Genomic DNA, 12,420 nt, shown 5'->3' with positions numbered 1-12,420 from the left:
TGAACATTGAAAGAAGAAAAGGGTCAGCTGGACAGTGGTGGCACACACCTTTAACCCAGCACTCTGGAGGCAGAGGCAGGTGGATTTCTGAGTTTGAGGCCAGCCTGGTATACAGAGTGAGTTCCAGGACAGCCAGGGTTATACAGAGAAACCCTGGCTCAAAAAAACAAAAACAAAAAAAGGTCATCTTCAAATTTCACCCAGCTGTGAACCCTGCAAACTACAACTAGCCTGACCAAGTATGTCTTATGACATAAACCACCTTCTGATGTGAGGCCTGTTTCATGAGATGGAACGCATACCTCGCACTGTTAAAGGGCCAAGAACGTGTGGTAAAAACACAATACTATTATTCTACTAAATAGACGTAATATTAAGACAATGCCTTAATGACTTAAAGCTATACACATCGATCAGAGCATTTCAACCCTCATCAGAGAAGTTTCCTTGCAGTAGATGGCAACTAACACAGAGGCTCAATTACTAAATGTGAAGAGAACAAGAGAGACTGTCTTGGCCAGGCAGTGATGGCGCATGCCTTTAATCCCAGCACTTGGGAGGCAGAGGCAGGTGGAGTTCTGAGTTCGAGACCAGCCTGGTCTACAGAGTGAGTTCCAGGACAGCCAGGGCTACACAGAGAAACCCTGTCTCGGAAGAAAAAAAAGAGAGAGAGAGAGAGACTGTGAGCTGCTCCACCCTAACTGGTAAGTACATATCACACACACTCCTTACGCTGGTGCTCAGGGGTCTTTATGGAAGAGGGGACAGAAAGATTCTAAGAGCCAGAAGGATAACATCAAGACTGATTTCCAGACATACCGGGCAGTTGTGCATGTGAGGTCCCAAGGATTGTGACATTTCCAGCCAGCCAAAGTCAGAACAGAAGAGCAAGTGAACACACTTTAGCTGAGGAGCTATTAGCAGAGGTAATTTTTTCTTTCATGTGAACCCTGGTAGGAGACAACATGCTAGGGCAGGCCCCACTCCCAGATATAGATAAGGGACTGCTAAAGGACAGCCCATAGTCCAAGTCTGGTGTACTACATTTTTTAAACTATTTTTAATTTTTAAAAAAGCCCAGTTTGTGTTATCCATACACTTGTTTGCTTGAGCATGGTCAAACTCGTTTTTTGTTTTGTTGTTTGTTTTTCGAGACAGGGTTTCTCTGTATAGCCCTGGTTGTCCTAGAACGCACTCTGTAGACCAGGCTGGCCTCGAACTTAGAAATCCACCTGCCTCTGCCTCCCAAGTGCTGGGATTAAAGGTGTGTGCCACCACTGCCCAGCGCATGGTCAAACTCTTAATGGGCAGACCCCGATCTCCACCTGCACCCCCACCGGAAACCATCAACTGTGGAGGGCTACACCTCATAATGCTGTCACAATTTTAAGTTCTTGATGGCTTTCTATCAAGTCTTTGAGGGAGTAGCCTAGGGTGGATGAAAGAGTTGTTGCAGAAACCTTTTGTTCTTTCTCAACTGTGGGTCTGCAGTTATTAATAACACTGTAAGTGTAGCTTCTATGTCATTCACAGCGAGAGCACGGATCCTAGGCTCAATTTCTGTCAACATCATGACCCCGAAGATCCACTTGGCCTCCAGCAGCAGCATATGCCAAGGACCTCCACCTGGTCTCTGGTAGCAGTACAGCTCTTGGACTAACATGGTCCTCTGCCAAAAATCTAGCCACGTACCAGAGCATGCATGGCCTTGGTGGTCTTTCAAGGAGGCCCAATCCAGTCAAGCTGACCAAAGTCTGGGTGATCATGTGGATGTGCATCATGTGGGAGGTTTGTGTTTGAGCGAGCTCCAAACTGTGGCACCATGTCCTGCAGACCCTACTGGGGACCTGTTCCTCTATTAACTGCAGCCTTTTCTCAACCCCCTCATGGCTGTCCTGGGTCCAGTTCCACTCTTCTGTCTTTCCTGCCTCTCCATCACAGTCATTCATTGAACTGATACTGGAAGTTTCACTGTGTCACACAGTATAGCCTTTGGCCCAACCAGGCTTTCTTGCAAATGTTCATTGCAATGAATCATTGGTCTGGTTTGGAGCCTCTGATTTCCACTACACTATCAATACTGGACCCTCCAGAGACTTCTCTCAAATATCTTATTTGTTGCCCAGTCATGGAGATCCTGCAGCTATGGTTCCAGAGTACCAGCCCCTTCCCAAGCTCTAGCAGTTCAAAGATGGAGTAGAGAGCTCTGTGCAGACTAGGCAAATCTTATGGGCACAAGAGATGGCTTGGCGGTTAAAAGCATCGACTGCTCTTCCAAAGGTCCTGAGTTCAATTCTCAGAAACCACATGGTAGTTAACAACCATCTTTAATGGTATCTGATGGCCTCTTCTAGTGTGTCTGAAGAGTGTACTCATAAATATAAATAAATCTCTAAAAAATATTTATTTTATACATGAGTACACCACGTTAAAGGCTGACTCTAAGGACCCTCGTACATTTCACCCTGTGCTGGTATGATAGGTATGTGCCACCATGCCCATGATTTCCTAGTTCACCCACTGTTCAATTTCTGAACCTGTTGCCTATGATTTATATGTCCTTCTCTCTCACCTCACATATCCTGCATACTATCATACCCACTAGGCAATTATGGTGGGACTCTAGGTATCTGGTTACAATGACAACAACTAACAGACCCTAAATGTTAAATTCAGTTAACACCATTTTCCTGAATTTTCAATACTAAGGAAAACAGCCAAATTCCAACCCATTAAAGTCCCAGCATAAGGACATAGGTTCAATTTTCTATGTATTACAATGAGGTTTGTTACTATAATTTCTGCAACACTTAGTGTCTGTGCATGTATGTGGTGACTTACAGGGCACATTTCTGGCTAACCACCAAAATTTACCTAACCAGATAACTACTAGTATTATCACAGCAAAACTTAAATCTTGGTAGCAAACACCTTTTGAAGGGGCAATCACAAAATCTATCAAGCCCCCAACCCCAACCCTTTTCTTGTTCAAGACAGGTTTTGTAGCCAGGAATGGTGGTGCAAGTCTTTGATCCTGGGAGGATCAAAGCACTTGGGAGGCAGAGGCAAGCCGGTTTCTGAGTTCAAGACCAGCCTGGTCTTGTGAGTTCCAGGACAGTCGGGGCCAAAGAAACCCTGTCTCAAAAACACCGAAGGGTTTATAAAACTCTGGAATTTACTCTGTAGACAAGAAGGGCCACAATCTCACACACCTAACTGGCTGTGGCTCTCAAATGCTGAGATTAGAGGTGTGCCAGCTCTATTTTACTATTTATGTCCCCCCCCCCCTTCCCCAGACAGGGTTTCTCCGTGTATCCCTGGCTGTCCTGGAACTCGCTTTGTAGACCAGGCTGGCCTTGAACTCAGAAATCCACTTGCCTCTGCCTCCCGAGTGCTGTGCATGAGTCACCACTGCCCAGTTTATTTTACTACTTTTAAATTTTATGTTTTGACTCACATATTTAGGTATCTGTAAAAAGTTATAGACTTAAGTGGAACTGGGAACTGAACCCAGGGCCTCTTCAACTGCAAGTGCTCTTAACCAGAGCCACCTTCCCAGCTCCAGCAAACACTCCAAGCACTGAACCACCACCTTTGTAAGCCAAACCCTACTCTTGCATTATTTTGTGTACTCAAAAATTCAAGTCAAGAGGCAAAAGGCCAACAAGATGGTTTAGCGGGTAAAGGTGCTTGCAAGCAAGCTGGACAACCAGAATTCAATGCCCAGAACTTCTTTGGAAAGAAGCAACTTTGTCAAATTCTACATACACACACACCAATTTCAGAGGAATTTGCACTGGTTGATGTACACTGTAATTTAAGCACTTTATTAAGTGTGCTTAGACATTTTATTGTATTCTAAAATTTACTCAAATGATATCCATCATTAAGCACAGTTCCAGCTCTCTTTTCCAAGACTGGCAAGGGAATTCAGGGTCTTTCTTGCTTTCCCTGGCCTACCTGATCTTTGAATCCTTGAATACCTGATATGCTGAGTAAGTGGACTACCTACCCCCCACAACCCCCAAGAAGATAACCTCTACCAAATTAGCTAGGCTGTCTCCTTGATGCAGGCTTACAACCATAACTACAACCCCTTGTCACACTGTACACACTAACTCCACATCTCAATTCAAATATAAGTGAGCCTTTTTTTTCTTGCCATCCTGGTCATATTAGCCTAACAGTTTTGTTGTCAAGCAGAGACTCTAAGACAACACATTAACTAGTTACACGCACCACTATAAACATCTTTCTTTCTAGGGCCACTGTTTGGCTAACACTTATTTCCATTGGGACTCAAGTGACCAAGGTACCCTTGAAAACTCTAAGCCTACAGCCTCAGGTGCCAGTTGCGAGGATGAAGAGTATGCCTGTACTCCTTCCAAAGCTAATCTACTTACACAGCCACTAACTAGAGCTGCACAAAAAGATGTTCCCTAAACCCCACAGTGACTCAAGCTGTTATCAAGATCAAGGCTGTTATCTTTTTTTTGTTAGTTTTTTGAGACAAGACCTCCCTACATATCCCTGGCTGTCCTAAAATTTACCATGTGTACCAATCTCTTAGAAAACTTGAGATCCTGCTGGGCAGAGGTGATGCCTGCCTTTAATCCAGAGATAAGCCAGTTTCTGAGTTCGAGGCCAGCCTGGTCTACATAGCAACTTCCAGGACAGCCAGGGCTACACAGAGAAACTCCCTCAAAAAACCAAAAGTAAAACAAAACTCGAGATCCACCAGACTCTGATGGGATTATAAGACTTTGGCACAAAGCTCTGACTGTTAAAACCTACCAACTATCTTAGAACCCTTGTTTTGGAGACAGAGTAGCCCTAACTGTACTGGAAGTCACTAGGTAGACTAAGGTAACCTCCAACTCAAGAGATCCAGTCTCTGACTGTAGTGCTGAGCTAAAAGCATGAGGCACCACTCCCAGGTAGGAGTCCTTTTAACAAGACAAGTACGAAACTTCATATAAAGTATTACAATCCTTAAAATCACCTTCATTAAGTAGGAATAATTTTAAGTCAGTGAAGGGAAAATAAATGTAAACCAAGTTTATTTTGCCTTTTAAGTAGTGTTCTTAAAGCACTACAGCTTGGTAAACAATGTAAATTAGTATAAGTCATCTCAAAAGCCAGAGTTTTGTTTTCGTTGTTGTTGTTGTTGTTTTAATGAGTTGTTAAAAAGATGCAGCCTATTCTAACAGGATAAATATTTTTAACCATTTCACTTTGAGTTAATGAAGGCTCACAAATGAGCAACACTCCTCATTGAGGAAAACAAAAAGCTGTTGTCGACAAGCGACAGCACACACACACACACACAAACAAAAAGAACTGTGTAAAAATAACTAACTGTTCCCATATTTTTGAAGTTGCTTTACAATGGGATGATATGCACATGATCTTGCTGCAAACTTGACACACAGACTTTAATACACGTAGTCTAGAGACAGACAATTCAGCTCAGGAGGTGCCAACTCCGGACAATGCAGCTCTAGAACCCCCTTGACGCAATTGCTTTACTCATTACGTTTCTTCTAGGCCAAGATACAGGCTAGAAAAAAATGCTCCCTAATTAAAATTTGTATTGTTTACAAGAAAAAATTTATAATTTTGTATTAGAATTTACAAGTCTATTTTCAAATCAAATTTACTGCCTCCCACAGCATTGCCTCAAAATGGGCATGAAGTAAAAGTTATCTTAAAAATGCCGTAATTTTCAACTTCATGCAAACTGAATAAAGATGACCAAAACAAAAGCTTAAACAATGAAAGAATATTTCACAGAAAATTTCTTATACAAAAAACACATAAGAAAAAGGGCCACTAGGTGACATTTTAATTTACAAATTGGCATCATTTTGGTCGACAAATAATCCATCTGCTCTTTTCTTCCAGGAACAAATGTTGCAGAGAGAAAAAAGCCTAGCATGACTTCAGATTTTAATCACACATTTCTTCTGGAATTTCGTGTGGATTAAGAATCCCAGGTACAGACATTTGAAGTTTATGTTTCTCCTCCTGAGCCTGTCGAAGGGCTGTTTCTCTTTCTTCCAAAAATAGATCCGATGTATCTTCACCTGCAAACTCCTGTGAACACAGACAATTGAAATGTCAAATATAATACAACAGTTGCCTCTAGGACTCAAGGGAAGACATTTGGCATTTTGCCATTAGCAGCAGAAATAGAATTTGTCACTTTCACTTTAATTGAAATGGATTAGTAGAATTATAAGCTAAACTAAAAACTTTTTAGTGGGAGTCTTAGATACTACTACTGTTTACTCCAGGCTAACTTTGGATTCATGGGTTATCATCTTTTTCCCCCCTGAGATAGGGTTTCTTTGTATTGCCCTAGGTGTCCTCAGAAATCTGCCTGTCTCTGCCAGCCAAGAGCTGGGATTAAGGGTGTATGCCATCACGCCCTGCCTAGGGTGAGTCTTAATAAATAATGCAATGTTACCCCATATTAAATACTCTTAACATGGGACATGATCATGGAAATTGTAGCTCAATTACATTGTGCCATGGTCTTCAAAGCATTCTCAGAGTTCTTGCATTCAGAACTCAAATGACTTATAATACATGATCTTCTGACATCATTTCTCAGCAAACTGTCTTGAATGTTTGTGTACAAACCACAAAGCTCTGGGCTTGTTCACCAGGAACAACACAGCACTTCTTTTCAAGAATTATCTGAGTTAGATAATAATCGAGTGGTGTACATCACAGCACTCAGGAGATTGCTGTTGGTGGATTGTTTAAACTCACAAGTTTGCACTAAGCAAACCAAAGAACCAAGCAACACGCTAAGAAGCTGTCTCAGAAACAAGACAAGACTGGAGAAATGGCCAACAACAAAACGCAAAAAATGCACCAAAATCTGAATGGACACTGCCTTAACATCAATAGCATTAAATTGTTATTATAAGAATCTTCAAAGGGGCATCAACGTGCTTATTAGACCTATTAGAATGTATGAGATCTGGGTTAGGTGCAGTGGCTGTCTGTGATCCCAGCACTTGAGAGGCAGATTACTTAGAGTCCAAGGCTAGTCTAGTCAAAAGATTGAGCTTCAGCACAGCCAGGGCTACACAGAGAAACTGTCTAGAAACAAGAAAAGGGGGGAGTGAAAGGGAGTAAGGGTAAGGGTTGGGATGGAGGCCAATAGAATGCTTGCCTGTTTAAAAAAAACACTTGACAGACAAGAGCACCCCAGGACCTTGCTGGGTATTTAGTCTTAAATGGGTGAGCTTTAGAGTCCTGCTCTCAAAACAACACAGGCAGCATTCCTGATGACCTTCACTAAACACAGGTGTGTAGACACATAAACACATTCAAAACAAAGAAATATGTACCTTTATTTGAACTAAGAAATCCCTTAGGTGTTCTTTGAAAGCAGGAATATCCTGATTTAAGCTGAAAAGTCCTGTTACAAAGAGCTTTACTTGAGCACTGCAAATCAAAACAAAAATTAATCTTTAAAAACCAAACATCTAAAGTACTGTTTTAAAACAATTTAAAACAATTTCTCCCCAGAACATCTCTCAAAAAAAAAAAAAAAAAGAAGACGCAGAAGCAGATGGCTCAGCCTCTAAAGCCTGGTGATCTAGGGTCCATTACGGGAAAGCAGAGCAGAGAACTGTCATCTTGCCCTCTGACCTGTCCACATGGACAGATGTGCATACACCCACAAGTATCTACATCTAAACTAAATATAAAAAATGTACTGGAGAGATGTCTCAGTAGGTATAAGCTCATACACTCTTCCTAAGAATCCAAATTCAAACACCAGCACCCAAATCAGTAGGCTCCCAACTGCCTGAAACAGGACGAATGCCTCTGGCCCTAGACTTACATGTACATAAACACCCCTATAGTAATAGTAATACAGTAACTTACTCTTGTAGATGAGGGAATGCAGATTTAAGGAGATTAGCCACATAGTCTTGAATAAACATTTGGTTGTTAACTGGATTTCCAGGATTTAGTGGTGTACTTATTTTTCCTTCTTCAACCAAATTAAACATATATGCAAGAATTGATGCATGCATTGTTAGACCTGTTGAACAGAGGAGACTTATTAAAAAATAAAAAGGAAACAAACAGAACACTTAAGTGATTTAGTGATTTTCAGCTCTTACCTGCAGTATGTGAAGTGTCTGTTACAACAGAGAAAATATGCTGAAGAATATCACAAAAATAAGTTTGATAAAAACTCTGTGCGGCAGCTTCCTCTTGTGCAACATTTTGTAAAAGTGTAAAAAGTATCTGTAAGCCTAAAGTTAACAATAAAAATTCATTACAAACTATTGGTGTACATAAAAACATATATACATCTAACACTTGGGAGGCAGAGGCAGGCAGATTTCTGAGTTCGAGGCCAGCCTGGTCTACAGAGTGAGTTCCAGGACAGCCAGGGCTATACAGAGAAACCCTGTCTCGAAAACAAACAAACAAACAAACAAAAAACCACAAACAAAAAACCAAACAACAAAAAAAATCTTGTTTTCTTTTCTCTTCATACTCTCTTTTTTGAGTGGGTGTGTTGTTTGTTTTGTTTGAGTGTGTGTGTCTGAACTGAGTGTGTAAGACCAGGATGGCCTCAATCTCAAACTCTGCCCTGCAGTGCTCATACTAAAGGCATGGGCCACCATGCCTAGTGAGCCACACCACTCCCATTTTTCTTGAATCTGTGTATTAACTTTAAATTAACAATGGAGCTCACAGACTCCAAAATATGCCACAAGCATCATAACACATAGTCAGATATGAGAACTAAGCAAAGACATGCGTGTTTTATTTACTCAGACAGAGTGTTGCCCTGTAAATTAGGTTAGCCTTAAGTGGGAAACATTATTTCACTTGAACTTCTCCAGGACTAGGATTAAGAGCATAAATAACCAAATCTGGTGTTTGTTTTGGCTATTTTAAACAAACATTTTAAACCATTTATTACCTAGAAATAAAGATAAACGTAACAGTACAGGTGAGAGAATTGTATGCCCCAACAAGAAGCCAGAGTATCACTAGAGTTGTATCAGTGGTTAAGGGCACTGCCGTTCTTCTGAAGGGAAGGTGGCTCACACACATTTTCTGTGGGCACCAGGCCTATGAGTGGTGCACTGACAGATATGCAGGCAAAATACTTAAACACACAATAACAAAGGTCTAAGATATAACTCAGTTGTACAAAGCCAACATGTCCAGAATTTAGAAAGTAGAGACAGAATGATCATTAAGTTGGAAGACTAGCCTGGAATACATGAGACCCTGTGTCAAAAAATAAATTGGAGCTGGAGAGGTGGCTCAGCAGCTTACAATGCTTTTTGCTGCTGCAAAGAATTGATTCCTAGCACCAATGTACTTCATGGCTCACAACTATATCCACAACCTTGGTTCAATGGCATCCACCACCCACTTCTGGCTTCCACAGGCTCCAGGCAAGAATATGGAGTAAAGACATTCATAAAAGCTAAACAATCATAAACACTGGTTCTCAACCTTTCAGTCCTGATCCTAAAGGTGTTGAATAACCCTTTCATAGGGGCAGCCTACGAGCCATGCAATTACCCATGGGTATCCAGACAGCAGGATTCCTACACATGGGAATTCCTACAGGGTCCCAGAGAAAGCAAGCCAAAATGCCCAGAAAAGAAAGTTGTCTCTCTTACAGTGGAGCATAGGTCAGTAAAGAGTAAATCCTGCCCTCAAGTTTATGTGTATGGATGCTTATACTCTGTCTGTGTACACACACACACACACACACACACACACACACACACACACATACTGTGTACATTGTGCCTGTGGAGGTCAGAAGAGTATAACAGACACATTGGAACCAGTAAGAAATCAAACCCAGGTTCCCAGGAACAGCAGCAAGCAAGCATACTTAGTCTTGCACATGCAAGCCATGACACACACCTCCACGCACAGGCAGAGATGAGATAGGGGCTAGAGAATTGATGAAAAACAAATCGCCAAATCAACACTGGGTGTAGTGACACACACATTTAATTCCACCATTTGGGAGGCAAATCTGAGTTCTAGGACAGCCCGGGCTATACAGGAAATCAAAAAAACAAAAAACAAACAAACAAACAAAAACAACCAACCAACCAAAAGAACAACAAAAAAAAGTTCTAACACCACACTGGTTTTTAAGATAGATACTAAGAGCTAATGGACAAAGAGCATATACAAAACTCATGAGCTCTATGAAGGATGATGAAACATGTCCCTACCAGATGCTAGAATGGCTCCATTTAAAAGTAATCAATTTTCACTGCTGAATTGACTCAGTATTTTAGAAATCCCTGAAAACTAGATGCTCATGCCTCCTCCCCCCCAAAATTAAACAGTTACTGAGACTTAAGTGTCTATTTCTGCTTTATCAAATAACTTAAATGTATTTACCTGTATCTGCAACATTCCTCATAGTATGTTTAAAAGCCCAAATAATAGAATCCAAAACCAGCTTGAACTGTGCAGGTGGAATAGCTAGGAATGCTGGGAAACAGTGAGAATTGACAGCTTGAAGTAATAAGAAAAAGTTTGTTCTGTGTTCTGGATACTCTTCAAAATCCTAAAATAAGAAAGAACACTGAAACATTTCAATGCCTTAAAAGAGGAAAAGTTTCTATTTGCATCTACCTTCAAAGTTTCCCCCAAAGGAAAGCCCAAATTTTAGGATTTGTTATCATTTCTTGTTATCATTGGTTTTCAAAGGCAGGATTTCTCTGGATAGCCATGGCTGTCCTGTCACTATGCTTTGTAGACCCAACTGGTTTAGAACTCAAGAGAAATCCACCACCTCCAGGCTAGAATTTATATTTTAAAGATTTAAGTACCATGCTCTGGAAATATTCACAAATCAGCAAACACAGCCATGCTTGTCATGAAACACCTACTCTCAGAAAGCCTGCTGAAGTCTGAGGCCAGTTTATGGTTGGCAAGAAAATGCTCTTGTCTCAAATCTACTCACCAAAGGTCTGGGTGTGTGTTTACATCACAACCCATCTGGAAAACTTTTTTTTAAAAAAGATTTATGTGCCTAGCAGTGGTGGCACACGCCTTTAATTCCAGTACTTGGGAGGCAGAGACAGGCTGATTTCTGAGTGCAAGGGCAGCCTAGTCTACAGAGTGAGTTCCAGGACAGCCTGAGCTATACAGAGAAACCCTGTCTCAAAAAAACAAACAGAGGATTTATGTATTTCATTTATGTGAGTACTCTGAGCATCAGACCCCAATACAGATGGTTATGAGCCACCATGCTCAGAACTGAACTGAGATCAGCCCAGGAGGAACTTTTAAATGCTACCACCCAATTTTATCCTGCTACATATTGAAACCAAAAAAACAAAAACAAAAACAGTAGACTATCTGCTATCCCCTAAATTTTAAAAGTTATCCCATACCGAGGTTCAGTCCAGATTTAATCCCCACCCCTTTCTTTTGTTGACCAAGCTGTTATATGTGTATGTCATATATAGACCAGAAACCTAGCTGTGTTTGCTAGTTTGTGATTATTTCTTTTTCGTTTTTTTTTTGAGACAGGGTTTGTCTTTATAGCCCTGGCTGTCCTGGAACTCACTTTGTAGACCAGGCTGCCTTGAACTCAGAAATCCGCCTACCTCTGCCTAGCGAGTGCTGGGATTAAAGGCGTATGCCACCACGCCAGGCTGATTAGTTCAATTTTTAAAATACAAATTCTAGCCTGGAAATTTGTAGAGCACACCCTTAATCCCAGAGGCAGGCAGATCTGAGTTCTAATCCAGCTGGATCTACAGCGTGAGTTCCAGGCCAGACATGGCTACCCAGAAATTAGAGATCATAGTTCTATGCATGCACCTCTGCCCTTTGAGCAGTCTTAGGTCTAAGTGTGTCCGTGACCAGTCTTTTTGTCCTTTTTTTCTTTTTTGGGGTGGTGGTGGTGTCAAGATTCTGTTAAGATGACAATTACTATAAATTACTATAAATATAATACTTAATTCTAGGACTTCGAAACTCTAAAAAATAATTGTCATTTATATATTTAGGAGTGAAGAACATACTACAGAATCTTCCATTATATAATAAAAACACAGATCACCTACCTTATTTATCATATTCAATGTGCACTCAAAAACTGCATCGAATATTTGAGGTATTTCAGCTGTTATATGTCCACCTAATTTGTTGACAATAATGGCCATAGTACTAAGCACTTCTGGTTCTCTAGCAGCTGGTACATTTCTCTGGTAATCAATAAGAACTGCATCCAACAAAGGAGGAACAAAGTTTTCAGCTACCTGTTTGGGGGGTAAAGTAATATAGGTCACTCCAGTCTCTAAGATAATTCAGATTATCTGATGAGATATGATGCTAAAATATTTTAGCAACAGGAACCGGTAAGGTCAACATTAACAATGG

The 12,420-nt window shown here is 41.0% G+C and overlaps 1 protein-coding gene across 5 annotated transcripts in view; it reads right to left on the bottom strand.

Annotated features, from left to right (window-relative positions):
• Positions 1-4,459: 4,459 nt before the first annotated feature.
• The window catches only part of Xpo1 (exportin 1), a 41,689-nt gene continuing 33,728 nt past the window's right edge, over positions 4,460-12,420 (bottom strand). For 3 of the 5 annotated variants that reach the window (XM_006514430.3, XM_017314209.2, XM_017314208.2), the window contains 6 exons: positions 12,105-12,299; positions 10,426-10,594; positions 8,151-8,285; positions 7,909-8,068; positions 7,365-7,461; positions 5,044-6,096 (listed from right to left, as the gene is read on the bottom strand). In XM_006514430.3, the coding sequence (XP_006514493.1) occupies positions 5,950-6,096; positions 7,365-7,461; positions 7,909-8,068; positions 8,151-8,285; positions 10,426-10,594; positions 12,105-12,299 (903 nt within the window). In that variant the 3' untranslated portion in view covers positions 5,044-5,949. Of the gene's footprint in view, positions 6,097-7,364; positions 7,462-7,908; positions 8,069-8,150; positions 8,286-10,425; positions 10,595-12,104; positions 12,300-12,420 lie in introns of all 5 variants that reach the window. The other 2 variants (NM_134014.3, NM_001035226.1) reach the window with 1 other exon arrangement.

The sequence above is a fragment of the Mus musculus genome, chromosome 11, assembly GCF_000001635.26.
Source record: "Mus musculus strain C57BL/6J chromosome 11, GRCm38.p6 C57BL/6J".
In the NCBI taxonomy this organism is placed as follows: domain Eukaryota; kingdom Metazoa; phylum Chordata; class Mammalia; order Rodentia; family Muridae; genus Mus; species Mus musculus.
Note: the sequence above shows the minus strand (reverse complement) of the source record. Positions and strands in the feature narration are given on the sequence as shown.